Below are 16,619 nucleotides of genomic sequence, written 5' to 3'. Positions count from 1 at the left end.
ATTCATGGAGTTGTACAGCGATCACTACTATCTAATTTCGGAACATTTTCACCACTGCAGAAAGAAACCCTGTACCCATTAGCTGTCACTCCCTATTTCCCCCTTCTCCCAGCCCTGGGAAATCACTCGTCTACTTTCTGTTTCTATGGATTTGCCTCTTTTGGACATTTCATTTAAATGGAGTTGGAAAATACAGGACTGGCTTCTTTCACTTAGCATAATGCTTTCAAAGTTTATCTATTGTAGCAGGTTCATTTTTTTTTTTTTTTGCTGAATAATATTTCATTGTGTGAGTGTACCACATTATAATTACCCATTCATCATTTGGTGGGCATTTGGGTTGTTTCTCTTTTTTGGCTATTATGAATGATGTTGTTATAAACATTTATGTACAAGTTTTTGAGCGGACACATTTTCATTTCTTTTGGCTGTATACCTAAGAATGGAATGCTGGATCGTATGGTAACTTTAGAAATGTTAAAATGTGAAAAAAAAAAGTTGTGTTTACCTGAAAGAAATGCAGTATAAGGTCTAGAACACTTAATAATGCTACCCTGGCACTAATTATATATCCTTTTAGGGGATTTATTTTTGTTTATTTTGCGACTTGTTTATTTATAAAGATTAATGCTGTATATTTATGTATCTGTATTAATGTCACTATTAATGTCACTAATAATCATAATAATTATGATTATTGAGGATATATATTATTTGACATCATATAAGATTTTACATATTAAACTTTTAGGTATTCTACTGATGGCAGCCTCAGAAAATGAAGATAATGACATTTTGTGGTGTGTCAACCATGATACATTTCCTTTCCAAAAGCCAATGATGGAAACCCAGGTAAGTTATCCTGAGAGATTATAAAGAATTTTTTACATAATTTTAAGTGAAGAATAAAATTATGAGAAACTTTATCTTCTGATTTATTACTGTTTGCTTCTAATAATCTTATATGATTAGCAGTCATACTGAAAAGAGGTATATACTGTTAATTTTTTGTTTTTCCTCTGTGAGATTAGAAGTCATTATGGTACTCGTTAAAGAAACCTTTAACAAAAACATTGGAACCCTTTTAGAATGTCCTTCATAATGTACCTGAAAATGCCTATATCTTTTCTGAAATGATCTTTGTCCCACTTAAATATATTTTTAGTTATGAGGCCATGCATTATAGTTATGACTTAGAATTTTATTCTTATGATCTCTTTAATTTGTAGTTCCACCTAAATATTTAACGTTTTTTCTTTTAATTATAGAAAATTACAAATATATGCAAAAAATAGAATGGTAAACTGAACCCCACATTAAGAAATTACCCATTTCTCCATCTTGTTTCATATCTCTTCCCCATGTATATAAATGTATACACACAAACACATGATTGTGTTTTAAAAATAAATATCACGTATACCACGAAGTCAGCAGAGAGGTCCTGGGTGAGAGGTGCGGCCCCGGCCTATCCTGGCCCAATCCCACACCTAGGCCACCCACCCCAGCCCCCAGCCCAGGAGATACTGAGAGGAGGCCATCTCTACTCACTCCCCTTGCTATCCCCTACTCCACTCCCATCTGTCCTCCTAGATGCCCTAGCATAGCTCATGTTACCTGCCCCCAGAGGCTGCTGATCAAACGAGATAGACCAACCCCCACTAGGGTGTGAATGTCTGAGACTCTCTTTGGAGCCATCTCTTTAAAGGCATTTTGGTTCTAGTGTCACTAGCTGCTTCTGGTTATTTTCAAACGTGAACCCTTCTGGTTAGGGGGAGTGGGAAAAGGTGTGTGTAGATGGGAGGAGGAAGAACCAATTCCTGGGAATGGGGGCATGGTTTGAATGGGCTCTTCCAAGTTTCTGACATGGCCTAAGCAGCTGGGGTAGAGGTGGGAGGTAGGTATGGAGGCAAGGAGCACCTTTCTCAAATTCTTTTCTTTATCCTTTGAACTTTACTGAGCACATACTGTGTTGCCTCGTTATGTGACAGACTATAAGAATTCAGAACTCAGGAAGATATAAACCCTGTCTTTATGGGAGCACAGTGTTAGGGGGTGCAGGTTTGAAATCTGGCTCTGTTTCCTCAAAGCAGTGACTCAAAGGACTAACATATCTCTGGTCCTCAATTTCCTGATCTATAACAGTTTTAATAGTACCTACCTCTGTGGGGTGGTTGTGGGATTAAATGAGTTCATGTGTGTAAGGTGCTGAGAACACTACCTGGCACACAGGAAGCACTCGATAAACGTTAGCTACTTTTAAAGTAGATACTATATATCATATATATCATATCACTTCATCTCTATAATACTTGAGTTCACAAATGTGAACTTTAAATATATATATATAAATATAGCTCATGAACTTTAATCAAATTCTGGTCTCCCAAAAACAGCTATAAAAGACATTAGGTCAATGGAAAAATTCTGTATTGACTGGGCATAAGATTGTATTAGAGAAATGTTAATATTCTTACATGTTAGGATAGTATAGTGGTTATGTTAGAAAACATCCTTATTTTTAAGAGGTGCATGCAAAAGTATTTAGTGGTGACATGATATTCATAACTTTCAAATGGTTCAATAAATGAAAAAATATAGAAAGAAGAAAGCAAATAGGGCAAAATGCTATCAATTGTTGAATCTAGGTATCAGGCATATGGACATTTATTGTACTTTCAACATTTTATTAATGCATAAAATTTTTTATAATAAAATATTTTAGAAGACTAGACACTTTTTTTAGAGTATCTTAGTTTAGAAAACTGATGTAACTTCAGAAGAAAACAAAAACTGTATGTCAGCAGATTTAAGCGCTGAACCTACCAGTGTAGATCAATTTACCCTGGAAAGAGGGTAGAAGGTATACTTTTCAGTTATTGAAAAAATTGTAATTTTTGTAAATACTATTTATAGTTTATCCTAAGAAAATTTTGCCTTTGTCTTCTGGTATGAAAAGATTTACTATCATAGAAGATGCCTGATTAAAAGAACAGACATTAGAAAATTAAATACAGACTTTTGAGAATATTCGTGCTAATGTATTATTATTAATCTGTTAAACCCTACATTATTTAAAGATTGTATTATTTTTTTTAGAAGGTTTTGCCTCATGTAACTTTAATAATATGTATAAAACATTTATTTCTTCTACATAGATGACTACTCGTGTTGATGGTCATTCCTGGGCTCTTTCTGCAATAGATGAGTTCAAAGTAGATAAGATAATCACACCCTTAAATAAGGATCATATTCCCATAACTGACTCACCAGTTGTTGTACAGCAGCACATGTTGCCTCCAAAGAAGTTTGTTCTCCTCTCAGCACAGGTATGTACATCATCTGTTAAGGTGGAGAGAAAAAGAAGAGAAGCCATATTTAATGTTTTGGTCAAAGTATTCTGCAGTAGTTGCTTAATAGAGTCATTTACCTAAGTACTTAGGAATGTTTATTCTTAAAATATTCTTAAGGAATAGTTTATAAATACCAAAAATGCGGGCCTTCTCTAGTTGTGGCAAGGGGGGGCTACTCTTCATTGCAGTGCACAGGCTTCTCATTGCGTTGGCTTCTCTTTGTTGTGGAGCACAGGCTCTAGGCACACGGGCTTCAGTAGTTGTGGCACGCGGGCTCAGTAGTTGTGGCTTGCAGGCTCTAGAGTGCAGGCTCAGTAGTTGCTCCGTGGCATGTGGGATCTTCCTGGACCAGGGCTCAAACCTGTGTCCCCTGCATTGGCAGGCGGATTTTTAACCACTGCGCCACCAGGGAAGTCCAAGAACTTGCTGTTTATAAAGTATTGATATTATACTTTTTCTAAAGTAGCATTTCTATCAATAGTATTCAGCATAAAATTAGTAAAACAAGCTATGTTTATTTCTTATCATGTAGTCCTCACTTGTTAAAAAAACAATTTTTTAGTATTTATTTTTTGAGTAGCAATGCATTGACAATTCCACTGGTAAGCAGAGGGGTATACACAATAAAATCTCCCTTCTGGTTTGGGTCCCCTCCCTACAGACACCCATGTCATCAGAATCTTTATCTTTCCAGAGTTATGTCATGATATCAATATACAAACAATACAAGTCTATTTATAAACAAACATTAACATATTGTATGCACTGTTTTATACTTTGCTTTTTATGTTTCAAAGATACATTTGAGATATCTTTCCATAGTAATATATAAAGAACTTTCTCATTCTATTTTGTATTTGAAAGGCATTCCTTTATATGGATGTACCATATTTAACTAGGCCCCTATTAATAGATCATCTTTTGCCTCTAAAAATAATGCTGCGGGCTTCCTTGGTGGCACAGTGGTTGAGAGTCTGCCTGCTGATGCAGAGGACACGAGTTCATGCCCAGGTCCGGGAGGATCCCACATGCTGCGGAGCGGCTAGGCCTGTGAGCCATGGCCGCTGGGCCTGCGCGTCCGGAGCCTGTGCTCTGCAACGGGAGAGGCCACAATAGTGAGAGGCCAGCGTACCACAGAAAAATAAAAATAAAGAAAAATAATGCTGCAACCTTGTGCATATATCGTTTTGCCTGTGTGTGAGTAAAGCTGTAGAATTACATCTACTGGATCAAAAAGTATGTGTGTTTATCAATTTGATAGATGTTGCCAGGTTCCCTGTATATATACATACATTCACTATCAGTGAATGTTGAGTGCTTGTTTCCTTACATCCTGTGCAAGTACAATATGCCATCGTATTAAGAGTGAGATTGACTTTTCTAGTGTTTATTTTTCTGTGAATTGTCTGTTCCTATTCTATATCCACTTTTCTATTAAGTTGTCTTTTTCTTTTTATTTATAGAGCCTCTTTATATGTCAAGGAAACTAACTTTTTGTGATTTAGTCTCAGACATTTTTCCTGGTTTGCCATCTTATTTTGTTTACTGAGATTTTTTTTCCCATGTGGATAAGTTTATAAGTAGTTGAAATACTCAGTTTTTTGGGGGGATTTCTATTGAACTTTAAAAAAAAAAACACCGTCCGCACTCTGAAGTTCATAAAATAATTCACCCAGAGTTTCTTCTACTACGGTTACAGTTTTATTTTGTCCTGTCTGTTCGGAATGGTATGAGTATGGATCCAGCTTCATTTTTTCCCAAAGTGGACATACTTGTGCCAACATGATTAATGAAATATCTAACTTTGATCCTTTAGTTTGAGGGGCAGCTTTTATCATATATTAAATTCTAGTACTTACTTGAGCCTATATCAGAACTTTCTGTTTTGTTCCACTTATCTGACTGTTTATTCATGTGCTGATACCATGCATAAGATAAAGGTTTATAATATGTTTGTGTCTGACAGAGCCTGCACCCTTTTGCTTTACTTTTTTAGGGGGGAGGGGCAGTGATCTCTTACTAAGTTTTCTGCATGGATATATAGATCCTGGTATAGGCTAGGAATTGAAATGTAGATGATCTTTTTGACCAGTTTACTTCGTATTCTTGAAGTTATTTTTTTGTTTCATTGCTTTTATTAAATAAGGTAGCAAGGTCAGTTGCTACTAGCCATGCTTGATAAATCTATTATTCATCCTCTTTCTTTTTGAACTTCCTAGGGGAGTCTTATGTTTCATAAACTTAGACCTGTAGATCAACTGAGACATCTACTTGTGAGTAATGTGGGTGGAGATGGAGAAGAGATTGAAAGATTCTTTAAATTACATCAGGTAATTATTTGTACCTTTTTTATTACTGTGATGATATTATGTAAGTTAGGATTAAAGTACTGTGGTTAATACCAGTCTTCCTTTCTTTGCCTTAATCACTGTATGTGTACTGGTACTTGGGAGCAGTATTAATATGCTGTAAGGGTTTATGGTAAATGCTCAGATTTTTGTTCTGTTTTTGATAAATTCTTATCATTAAAGTGTACTAGTAAGAGTGTGATGTTCAAATTATATGATGAATGTATTTTTATTAAAAGGACAAGATATTTATAGATAAATAACTTTTAATTAAAAACTTTTTTTTTTTTTTTTTTTTTTTGCTTAATGACATGAGGAAAAAACTTGAGGCAGCAATGATGGGGACTTTAGTATTTTAAAGCCACAACTAGAAATGATGAGGTAAAACTGGGAATGCTTAGTTTAAAATCAGGAATATTAGATCAAAGTTAAATATACACACTCTGAATTCAAGCTACCAGCTCCACCATCAGAGTAGATTACTTGAATTCTCTGAGCTTCCATTTCCTCATGTGTAAAATGTGTATTAAATTATAATATGTGGAGTGAGGATTAATATGCTCTAAAGTCTTAAAAATAGTGCCTGGCACATGACAAGTACTTAATAAATGTTAGCTATTATTGTTATTTTCTAAAAGGTTAAAACGCCATGAGAAAAAAAACCCGGGGGTAGTGGGGGACTAAACCAGAAACTAAAGTAGAATCTAGATAAAAAGAAAAAGAGAACATCCTTTAATAACAGCGCCTGTGATAAACTTTAAAACCAGTAGAGTTTACTTCTCCTTTTTCATACCAGCTGATTTCATTCATTCAGCAAATATTTATCAAGTACCTGCTCTGTGCTAGGCATGGGTTTAAACACTGGATACAGAAGTAAACAAAACTTCTTTTGAAATGTTTATGCTTTACATAAGGAAAGATACTCTTTTTTTACAGGAAGACCAGGCCTGTGCAACTTGCCTTATTCTTGCTTGTTCCACTGCTGCCTGTGACAGAGAAGTATCTGCTTGGGCCACTCGGGCTTTCTTCAGGTATTTATCACTTTCTTTTGTTCTTGGCCACTTTTTTTTAATGGTTGCATTGGCTAATGTGGTTGTTTAAGGGTTTGCAAAACAGTTGAGCAACTATATAGGCAAGTTAGTAAAATTTAAATTGGAAAGGTGATAATACTACTGGAAGCAACTAGATTAGCATAATTTATGCATTGTTACTCTTTCTCTGGATTCTGTTCTCCAACTTCTTTTGTCTAGTCTTCTACCTCAGTTATTATTCTCATCTATCTTTTCTACTTCCTCAAACACTACCAGTTCTGCTTTATGTGTATCATTTGCATTGAGAGATTGAGTCACTTTAAGAAAACTTGGTATCAAAGAGATATTATTTGGAAAATATTTAGCTAAGAATAAATTTAAAATGCAATTTTGTTTAAAAGAATTTTTTGAGTAGTCTCACCATAATCTAGTATGAATATTACAGTACCATATACTTATTAAATACATTCTATGCATTGCAGACTCTTCTTTAGAAATTGCCAGAGTCCCTTATGATTCTTCTTGTTAGCAATTTGAAGTCAACATTTACTAAATAAGTATTTTATTATGTATCTGTGTATATTTCACTGTCAACACAATGCATTTAAAGTCTCTAATTTTTTAAAATATTTATTTATTTATTTATGGCTGCGTCGGGTCTTTGTTGCTGCATGTGGGCTTTCTCTAGTTACGGCGAAAGGGGACTACTCTTCATTGAGGTGCACAGGCTTCTCATTGCAGTGGCTTCTCTTGTTGTGGAGCACGGGCTGTAGGCGCGTGGGCTTCAGTAGTTGTGGTGCTTGGGCTCAGTAGTTGTGGCTCGCGGGCTTTAGAGCACAGGCTCAGTAGTTGTGGTGCACGGGCTTAGTTGCTCTGTGACGTGTGGGATCTTCCTGGACCAGGGATTGAACCCATGTCCCCTGCATTCACAGGCAGATTGTTAACCACTGTGCCACCAGGAAAGTCTCTAGTGTTTAAAGCATTTATTTTGAAGCTAAGCAGGACTTGAAACAGTTCTAGCTTTTAAGATGTATAGATTCACTGAATAAACTCAGCCCCTGTTGTCTTAAAAATAGGTATGGTGGTGAAGCACAGATGAGATTTCCAGCCACTCTCCCCGCTCCAAGTAATGTTGGTCCCATCCTGGGGTCTCCTGTCTACTCTGGTGAGTATGAAACATTGAAATGAAACTGTTTCTAATAGAGTTGAATTTTAGAAGCTTTGTAGCATATTTTAATGGATAAAAAATTTCATTGTATTTTCTTTACTGCTACTGCATTATTAGGGAATAATTCTATAGATGTCTGACTCTTAGTGTTATGATATATTAATATTGAATCTTTAGTGTATACTGGGAAACAAAATAAGATATAACCAGTAGTATTTACAGAATGCATTTGTTATTTATTCAAAAGGAAAGAGTTGAGAGGTTTAATAACAAACTCCCACCTCAATGTTTTCCAAAGTGGGGATTGTTAGAAAGTTGCTGGGAAATGAGTCCCTAATTCTTGAATATATTATGGGTGGTGCCACTCCTCACTCTTACACTTAGAAACAGTTTCTGTGTCTAATTTTGATCAGATACAAAAAAACTGGGAGATAATTTTATAAATCTTTATATTCTTCTTTCTTTTTAGGTTCTCCTGTTCCTAGTGGTAGTACATACCTGAATCCATCCTTTTTGGGAACACCATCTCAAGGTACCTCTTTTCTTTGTTTTAGGTTGCTACTACTATTCTTTTTGAGGAGCTAACATTGTGAATTATTATTCTTAATGCTTAGAATGGGAAAGATTAACTTGTCCTATTCCCCTGAAAATAATGTAGTTTAATAGAAGTGGCATCCAAGCAAGTATTGGCATTTGGCCATGAATGCCTTTACTTAGTGGACCTGGAAAGCCCCCTTTTTGAGTATCAGGACTTAATTACCAGCCCTGAACTGTATAATTAGTCCTGTTTTACTCCCAGCATTAATGTGCAGTGATTGCAAGCTTGCTTTCCTTTTCATCCTGCGTTGCCCACACTTGAAAGCCAACTTGGGAGTTCCTCTCCAAGTCTAAATCTCTCTTCTTATCAAGGAAAACCAAATTAAATAACTATTTATTTCAGTATTTTTGTAATTGTTTTTACCTATGGGTCTAGGGACAACTGACTTGGGTTATTGAGAATTCTGAATATTTAAGGTTAAGTTTTAAGATTTGTTTTTCTTACATATGTACAAGGTATTCATCCTCCTGCTATGTCAACTCCAGTGTGTGCTATGGGAAATCCAGCAACTCAGGCCACAAGTATGAGTTGTATGGCTGGACCAGAGATTGTGTACTCTGGAAAACACAATGGTATTTGCATTTACTTTTCTCGAATCATGGGGTAAGTTTTTCATGGGATAATTAATTATTGCTTACCTTGTTCTATTGTGTATAGTTGAACATTTTAAACTTTAAATTTGGGACATCATTTGTGCCTACTAAATTTTACTTATAGTTTAAGCTCACTTGTCCATTAATAAGATTGTTTTCTGTCATTCAGCTTTTTTATTATCTAACCATCTGTATTTGTTACTGTGTTTTATGTATGTATATATATCTTCAAAATATATCTACATATACTAATATGTAGTGTAACAAACCACCCCATAACTCAGTGACATGTGTCTGCAAGTCAGTTAGGCAGTTCTGGTCTTGGCTAGGCTCACAATGCATTTGAAATCAGCATTGAGGTTGAAGAGAGTTGTATTACTCTTGGCTGGACTCTCACATGTTTAGGGTTATGTTTGTGTGTTGGTCTAGAATGGCCTCAGCTGAGACAGCTGGATTGTTCTCCACATGGTCTCTCATCCTCTAGCAGGCTAGTCAGGGATCATAGACTTGGTGGTGGTAAGGTTTCATGAGAGAGAGTAGAAACTTGCAGAGCCTCAGGACGCCTAGGCTCAGAATTGGTCTGCTGTCACTTCTGCCTGACTTACTTGGCAGGGGGACATCTCCAAGCCAGCCCAGATTCAAAAAGTGGGAAATAGACTCCTCGTTATAAAGGAGGCATCAGAGTCATATTGTAAAGAGGATAGGTGTGAGGAGGGATAAAGAATTACAGCCATTTTTCAATCATTCTACCAGATCCACTTAATTATCATGTCTGGTGTGTATTTTTCTTAGATTTGAGTTGTATGCTTTCATATGACTCATTTGCTTAAAAATGTGAAACAGTGCAGAACTCACTTTATAAGCTTCCTTGTTTCCAATTTATTACCCAGGGTCTTTGATTTTTCTTCAACAGTATTTCATTATGTGAAATGACTTAGATCTGTCAGGTTTGGAAATTTTCCTGGTTTTTTTGTTCTTTCAGATAACTTAGTAAAATGTTAAATGAAGTCATTGCTACACTTTAAAAACTAAATAAACACATAGAAAGGAATTTACTACTTATTGTAATTGTTTTAATTCATCTAGAGCACAATTATTAAAACATTTTTTGTTCCAGAAACATCTGGGATGCTAGTTTAGTTGTGGAGAGAGTATTCAAGAGTGGCAACAGAGAGATCACTGCAGTAAGTGTGTTATATAAATAACAGTATTCCATTATCTCTGTGGAGCCAGTTTACGTTATTAATGGGGAAGTAGATTGTTTTATATCTCTTGATGTTATAAGCAACATGCAATGATTATTCCTTTATATACATGTTTGTGTACAGCACAGTGTACTGTACAGTGTACACTGAACAGTAAACTGTTCACCCCGAGTTACATCTCAGCTCTGTCACTTACTAATGATGAGTAAATTTCTTTTTTTTTTTTTTTTTTTTTTTTTTTTTTTGCGGTATGCGGGCCTCCCGCTGTTGTGGCCTCTCCCGTTGCGGAGCAACAGGCTCCGGACGCGCAGGCTCAGCGGCCATGGCTCACGGGCGCAGCCGCTCCGTGGCATGTGGGATCCTCCCAAACCGGGGCACGAACCCCTGTGCCCTGCATCGGCAGGCGGACTCTCAACCACTGCGCCACCAGGAAAGCCCGAGTAAATTTCTTAACATTTCAGAGCCTGATAGCTCACAGTAAAATGAGAATGTATCTCCCTCATAACATTGTTATGAGGGCTAAATAGAATCAGTCCTAATACTTAATATTGCTCAAAGTTACAATTTAATGTATTGCTTATATGCCCCCAAACTCCAAGAACCTAGCACTAATTTCCATGTATTGGTGTACTTTCCAGAGTGCTTTAAGAAACACAGAAATTTGTACTATCATAAATTCAGGTATTAAAGGTTTTTTTTAATGTGAAGTATGCATGCAATTTATTTTAAGCTTTTTTTCTTTTTAAGATGGAAAGATACTAAATATCTTTTTAACTCTGATACTCTATTTTAAAGTTGTAAATTTTAAAGTTTCTCAGAATCAGAATGTATTAACATAGTATGTGATTCCATTTGTGTGAATTTCGAACAGGCAAAACCAGTCTATATTCTATGATAGAGGTAAGAAAAGTGGTCGGTTACCTAGGAGGTAGAATGACTAATGACTAGAAAAGGGGCAATAGGGAACTTTTTTGGGTGTTGGAAATACCCTATATTGTGATCTGGGTGGTGACTATATAAAGATGTAAAAAGTTATCAAGGTATTCACTTAAGATTTGTGTATTTTACTGTCTGTAAATTATACCTCATTAAAACCAGAGCAGCAGGGGGTGGAGGGATGTGGGTGTCTAGCCCTTTATTCTGGTCACCAAGTATAAATTGATAAAATAAATAACTTTACTGTTTATGAAGATAGGGTACCTTAGAATTAAAACTTCATGTTCAATTATGGGTATACAGCATATGTGTTTTTTATAGAAGCTTTTTTTTCATTGTTTTTAAATGTTTCAAAATATTTCCTTTCTTTCAGATTGAAAGTAGTGTTCCCTCCCAGCTGCTGGAGTCAGTGCTACAAGAACTGAAAGGTTTACAAGAATTTCTAGACAGAAACTCCCAGTTTACAGGAGGACCATTAGGAAATCCAAAGTAGGAATAAATAAGATTTATTTCCCTTTTTTTTCTGAGATTTAATTTACATGTTATAAAATTCATCCTTTTAAAAAGTTTCATGGTTTTTAGTATATTCATAAAGTTAAACTATCATCACCACTATCTAGTTCCAGAACATTTGCATCACACCAAAAAGAAACCCTATGCCCATTAGCAGTCACTCCATGTCTTAATTCAAGCTGAAATAACAAAGATACCATAAACTGACTGGCTTAGGCAACAAACATTTATTTTTCATAGTTCTGGAGGCTGGAAGTCTGAGATAGGGTGCCAGCATGGTCAAGTTCTGGTGAGGACCTTCTTCCTGGTTTGCAGACAGCTGCTTTCTTTTTGTGTTGTTACATGGCAGAGAGAAAACCAGACAGCAAGTCCTCTGGTTTTTTCTTAGAAAGGTAGTAATCTTGTCATGGGTTTCCACCTTCATGAGCTCACCTAAACTTGATTACCTCCCAAAGGCCATACCTCCAAAAATATCATCGCTTTGAGGATTACTATGAATTTGGTGGGACACAAACATTCAGTTGGTAACACTGCAAAGTTGTCTTTCCCCTAGTCCCTGGCAAATACTAATCCACTCTCTGTTTCTATGGATCTGCCATATTTTGGATCTTTTATGTAAATGCAGATATACAGTATGTGGCCTTTTTTTTCTGGCTTTTCTCTTAGCATAATATTTTCATGTTCATATATTGTAGTGTATATCAGTACTGGTTTCATTTTTCAGTTCATCGTTTGATGCACATTTGTCTTGTTTCACCATTTTTTCTTTTTCTTTTTTTAATTGATTTTTTTGTTTTTTATTGAAGTATAGCTGATTTACAATGTTGTGTTTCAGCTTTTTGGCTATTATGAATAATGCTGATATGCGCATTCCTGTAAAAGTTTTTGCGTGGACACATGTTTAGGATGAACATTTGTTGCTGTTGTTATAAAAGTAATGTGGACTTGTAAAAAATTCACATCACTCCCCTGATGAATTAATTTGAAGTATGACAATATAAACTTTCAAATCATATGTGAACATACATGAATATATGAATATACACACATGTATATGAATGTATATTCATATATGAATATACATTTCTTTTTTAATACAATTTTTAAAGCTTATACTCCATTTACAGTTACTAAAAAATAATTGGCTATATTCCTTGTGTTTTACAATACATCCTCATAGCCTGTCTTATACCCAGAAGTTTGTACCTCTCACTCCCCTACCCTTATATTGCCCACCCCTCCACCCCCTCCCCACTGGTGACCACTTGTTTGTTCTCTATATCTGTGAATCTGCTTCTTTTTTGTTATATCCACCAGCTTGTGTATTTTTTAGATTCCACATATAAGTGATATACAGTATTTGTATTTCTCTGATTTATCTCACTTAGCATAATGCTCTGCAAGTCCATCCATGTTGCTGCAGATGACAAATTTTCATTCTTTTTTATGGCTGAGTAGTAGTCCACTGTAAAAATAGGATCTAAGTAGGCATACTTTTTGTGAAACATTGTTTACATTCAGTATATTCTTTAGAGCATTCCAAAAATCAATAGAATAAATTTTGTTTGTATTGGCTACATGTTATTCCATTATATTCAAGCAATTAGTGGTATAACTCTATGCGTAATTAGGTTGTTTCTATTTCTTAATGGTATAAACAGGGTTCAGTGAGTATTCCTCATACATGTTTGTGTACTTGTTCAGTAATATTCAGATGAATCTCTTTAGAAGTAAAATTTTGGGACATAAGAGCTTTTAAATATGTTGGTATGTAGTATTTGGTTGTCCCCCGAGAAGGTTATACCAATCATTTTTAGCCTTCAGAACTCTTTTAAGTGTATCTTAACATGTATGTATTGATTTCTAGCCCCTGCCACTTTTTAATTCAGTTTAAGAATCTTTGTCTTTTAACCCCATCTCATTTTGTTGGGGTTAATTAAATGTTTGATCTGTTTCTCACCATCCTGAACTTGTGGGCTTTGTTGTGGTTTGGGGTTTGTTTGTTTGTTTTTCTCCCCTTCCGTTTTACTGGATTGATTTAAAAGTTTTATGTATGACTTTTCTTCTTCTGATAGTTAGTTTTAAATTCTGAAAAATATACATCTCAGTCATCATTAATTGAACAGAATCTGTTATCTTACCTCCTTCCCCTACCCTCTACCACTGTCCTTCTTCCTACATAGCTGGAATTTTAGTTGGCAGGTGTTTTTTTTTTCTTTTTCTTTTCCACCATTATATTATTCTTCTGTTAATAGTTTCTAAGCAGTTTATTGAATTTACAATTATAGCCTCAATTATAACCTTCGATTTTGTAACCTACTACTTTGCTAATTTCTCTTTACTGTTTTTAGTAGTTTTTTTCATTGAGTTTTTTGGATTTTTCAAATATGTCATCCTGTCATCTGCAAATAGAGATAGTTCTACCATTTTCTTTCTAACTCTAGTTGCTTTCTTCTGTCTGCATAGGCTAATATCTCCAACATAGTGTTAAAGAGTGGAGATAATGGTGCGCATCCTGCTCTTATTCCTGACTTCAATGGGAAAGTTTCCCCACTAAAGAAGATGCCTAGATATAGTTTAACATGATAAGAAAGTATCCATCCATTTCTATTTTATTGAGTATTTTTATAAAGTGAGTATTGAAGTATGTCAAATGTATTGTCTACATCTTATAGAGATGATTGTATAATTTTTTTCCTTACCTTTATTAAGAGATTTCCTAATTTCAACCAACCCTCACAACATTAGTCTCACTGAGTATGGGAATTTTTAAATAGCTTTTTTTTTTCTTTGCGGTACGCGGGCCTCTCACTGTCATGGCCTCTCCCGTTGCGGAGCACAGGCTCCGGACGCGCAGGCTCAGTGGCCATGGCTCACGGGACCAGCTGCTCCTCGGCATGTGGGATTCTCCCGGGCCGGGACACGAACCCGTGTCCCCTGCATCGGCAGGCGGACCCCCAACCACTGCGCCACCAGGGAAGCCCCTAAATAGCTTTTTGAGATAAAACTTACATACCATAAAATTCAGTTGTTTTAAATCGGTTCAGTGATTTAGTAAATATATAGAATTTCTTCAGTCATGACAACAATCCATTTTTAGACCACATCCGTCTTGTTCATTTGCAGTCACTCCCCATTTCTGCCCTTCAGCCCCAAACAATTGCTAATATATTCTGTCTCTGTAGATTTACATATTCTTGACATTTCATATAAATGGAATCATACAGTATGTGGTCTTCAGAGTCTTAGTATCTTTGCTTTGCTTCTTTGAGTATGTTCCATGCACATACAGCCTGGGAGGTGAGCCCAGAAGTTGTGTTCGTCTTCCTCAGAATTAGGGGATCTCCTCCTCCAGCCTCTTCTTGCTCTGATTTCCCATATATTCCCTAGCTCCCAGAGGCCTCTTTTACTGGTCCTCTGGATAGAAAGTCAGTGTTTTCTCCCAGTTTTCACTGTCTTATCATACAGCTTTGCAGAAGTGGTGGTGCCTTTGGGGCAAAGCATCAAGAGAAATAACTGATTCCCTCCAAACTTTTTGGACCACACGGCCCCCTTTTCTCAGTTCTTCTGCTCCAGTGTTTCTCAACCTTGGCACTGTAGACATTGTAGACTAGATAATTCTTGGTGCTGGGGACTGTCTTGTGCATTGTAGGATGTTTAGGATTATCCTTGGCCTCTGCCTACTAGATACCAGTAGCTCTCCCCAGTTATGACTCGAAATGTCTCCAGACGTTGCTGAATGTTCCTTGGGAGTTTTACGCACCATACTGTTTTGAGACTCAGTTCACCTTTGGACAAAGCCTGAAGATAAAGGAGTTGGGAACCCAGTATACTCACCTCCATATGGATTATCATTCGAGTTTTGACTTCCCCTCATCAATCTGTGTGCTATTAGAGTCCTCAGGTGAATAGTTGCTTTTTGTATCGTGTCCAGAGTTCCCACTTGTAGTCAGTGAGAGAGACTGTAACAGACTTACTCCATCTTGGCCAGCACCGTCAGTTGAGTTTTTTATTTAGTATCATTATGTGAATGTGGTTTCAAACGTATTTAATGTGTTTTAATCCATTGCAGGTTGTTTTTTCTTTTTTTTCTTTTTTTTTTTTTGTGGTATGTGGGCCTCTCACTGCCGTGGCCTCTCCTGCTTGCGGAGCACAGGCTCTGGACGCGCAGGCCCAGTGGCCATGGCTCACGGCCCCAGCCGCTCCACGGCATGTGGGATCCTCCCAGACCGGGGCATGAACCCGTGTCCCCTGCATCGGCAGGCGGACTCTCAACCACTGCGCCACCAGGGAAGCCCCCAGGTTGTTTTTTCAATGGAAAATTATCCCAACCTTTTGCCTCTTCAGACTGCTCTGGAGTCCTTTTTGACAGTATTTGGTAGCATCTTTGCTTTCTAGCATGACAGGACATTTCAGGCTCATTTGGTACAATTCTTGCCCTAGAACTGGATTTGGCCATTTCTCTAGGGAGCCCTAGTTTCTTTTGATAGGAAAGAGTATTAGAGACTACAGCTAGAGGTATTAATTCCTACTGGTCATGCTATATGTTGTTTTGTTTTTTTAAAACAACAAAATTATGAGTTTGTATTGTTTTTCAGTTCAGCTTTAAGATTAAAGAGAATTTGCTTAGTTTCTTTTATAGTATAGTTGTATTGCTTTTACCCTAAAAATTTTGTTTTCTAACAACATTGACATAATCACTTATGAACCTCATCTGACAGTGTACCTGTTATAGCTTCAGTAGTCATACTTTTTTTTTTGCCATGCTCCATGGCTTGCAGGATCTTAGTTCCCCCATCAGGGATCAAACCCGTGCTCCCTGCATGGAGTCTTAACCACTTGACTGCCAGGGAAGTCCCTCTTTTGTATTTTAA

The 16,619-nt window shown here is 36.5% G+C and overlaps 1 protein-coding gene across 2 annotated transcripts in view; it reads left to right on the top strand.

Moving 5' to 3' along the window:
- Positions 1–16,619, top strand: part of NUP155 (nucleoporin 155) — a 64,035-nt gene that overhangs the window by 25,224 nt on the left and 22,192 nt on the right. For both annotated transcript variants that reach the window (XM_065873398.1, XM_065873399.1), the window contains exons 12-20: positions 752–852; positions 3,159–3,329; positions 5,573–5,683; positions 6,638–6,732; positions 7,809–7,897; positions 8,370–8,432; positions 8,954–9,101; positions 10,209–10,275; positions 11,606–11,721. In XM_065873398.1, the coding sequence (XP_065729470.1) occupies positions 752–852; positions 3,159–3,329; positions 5,573–5,683; positions 6,638–6,732; positions 7,809–7,897; positions 8,370–8,432; positions 8,954–9,101; positions 10,209–10,275; positions 11,606–11,721 (961 nt within the window). The remainder of the gene's footprint in view (positions 1–751; positions 853–3,158; positions 3,330–5,572; positions 5,684–6,637; positions 6,733–7,808; positions 7,898–8,369; positions 8,433–8,953; positions 9,102–10,208; positions 10,276–11,605; positions 11,722–16,619) is intronic.

Source organism: Phocoena phocoena, chromosome 3, assembly GCF_963924675.1.
Source record: "Phocoena phocoena chromosome 3, mPhoPho1.1, whole genome shotgun sequence".
In the NCBI taxonomy this organism is placed as follows: domain Eukaryota; kingdom Metazoa; phylum Chordata; class Mammalia; order Artiodactyla; family Phocoenidae; genus Phocoena; species Phocoena phocoena.
This window is presented reverse-complemented; position numbering and strand designations above follow the sequence as displayed.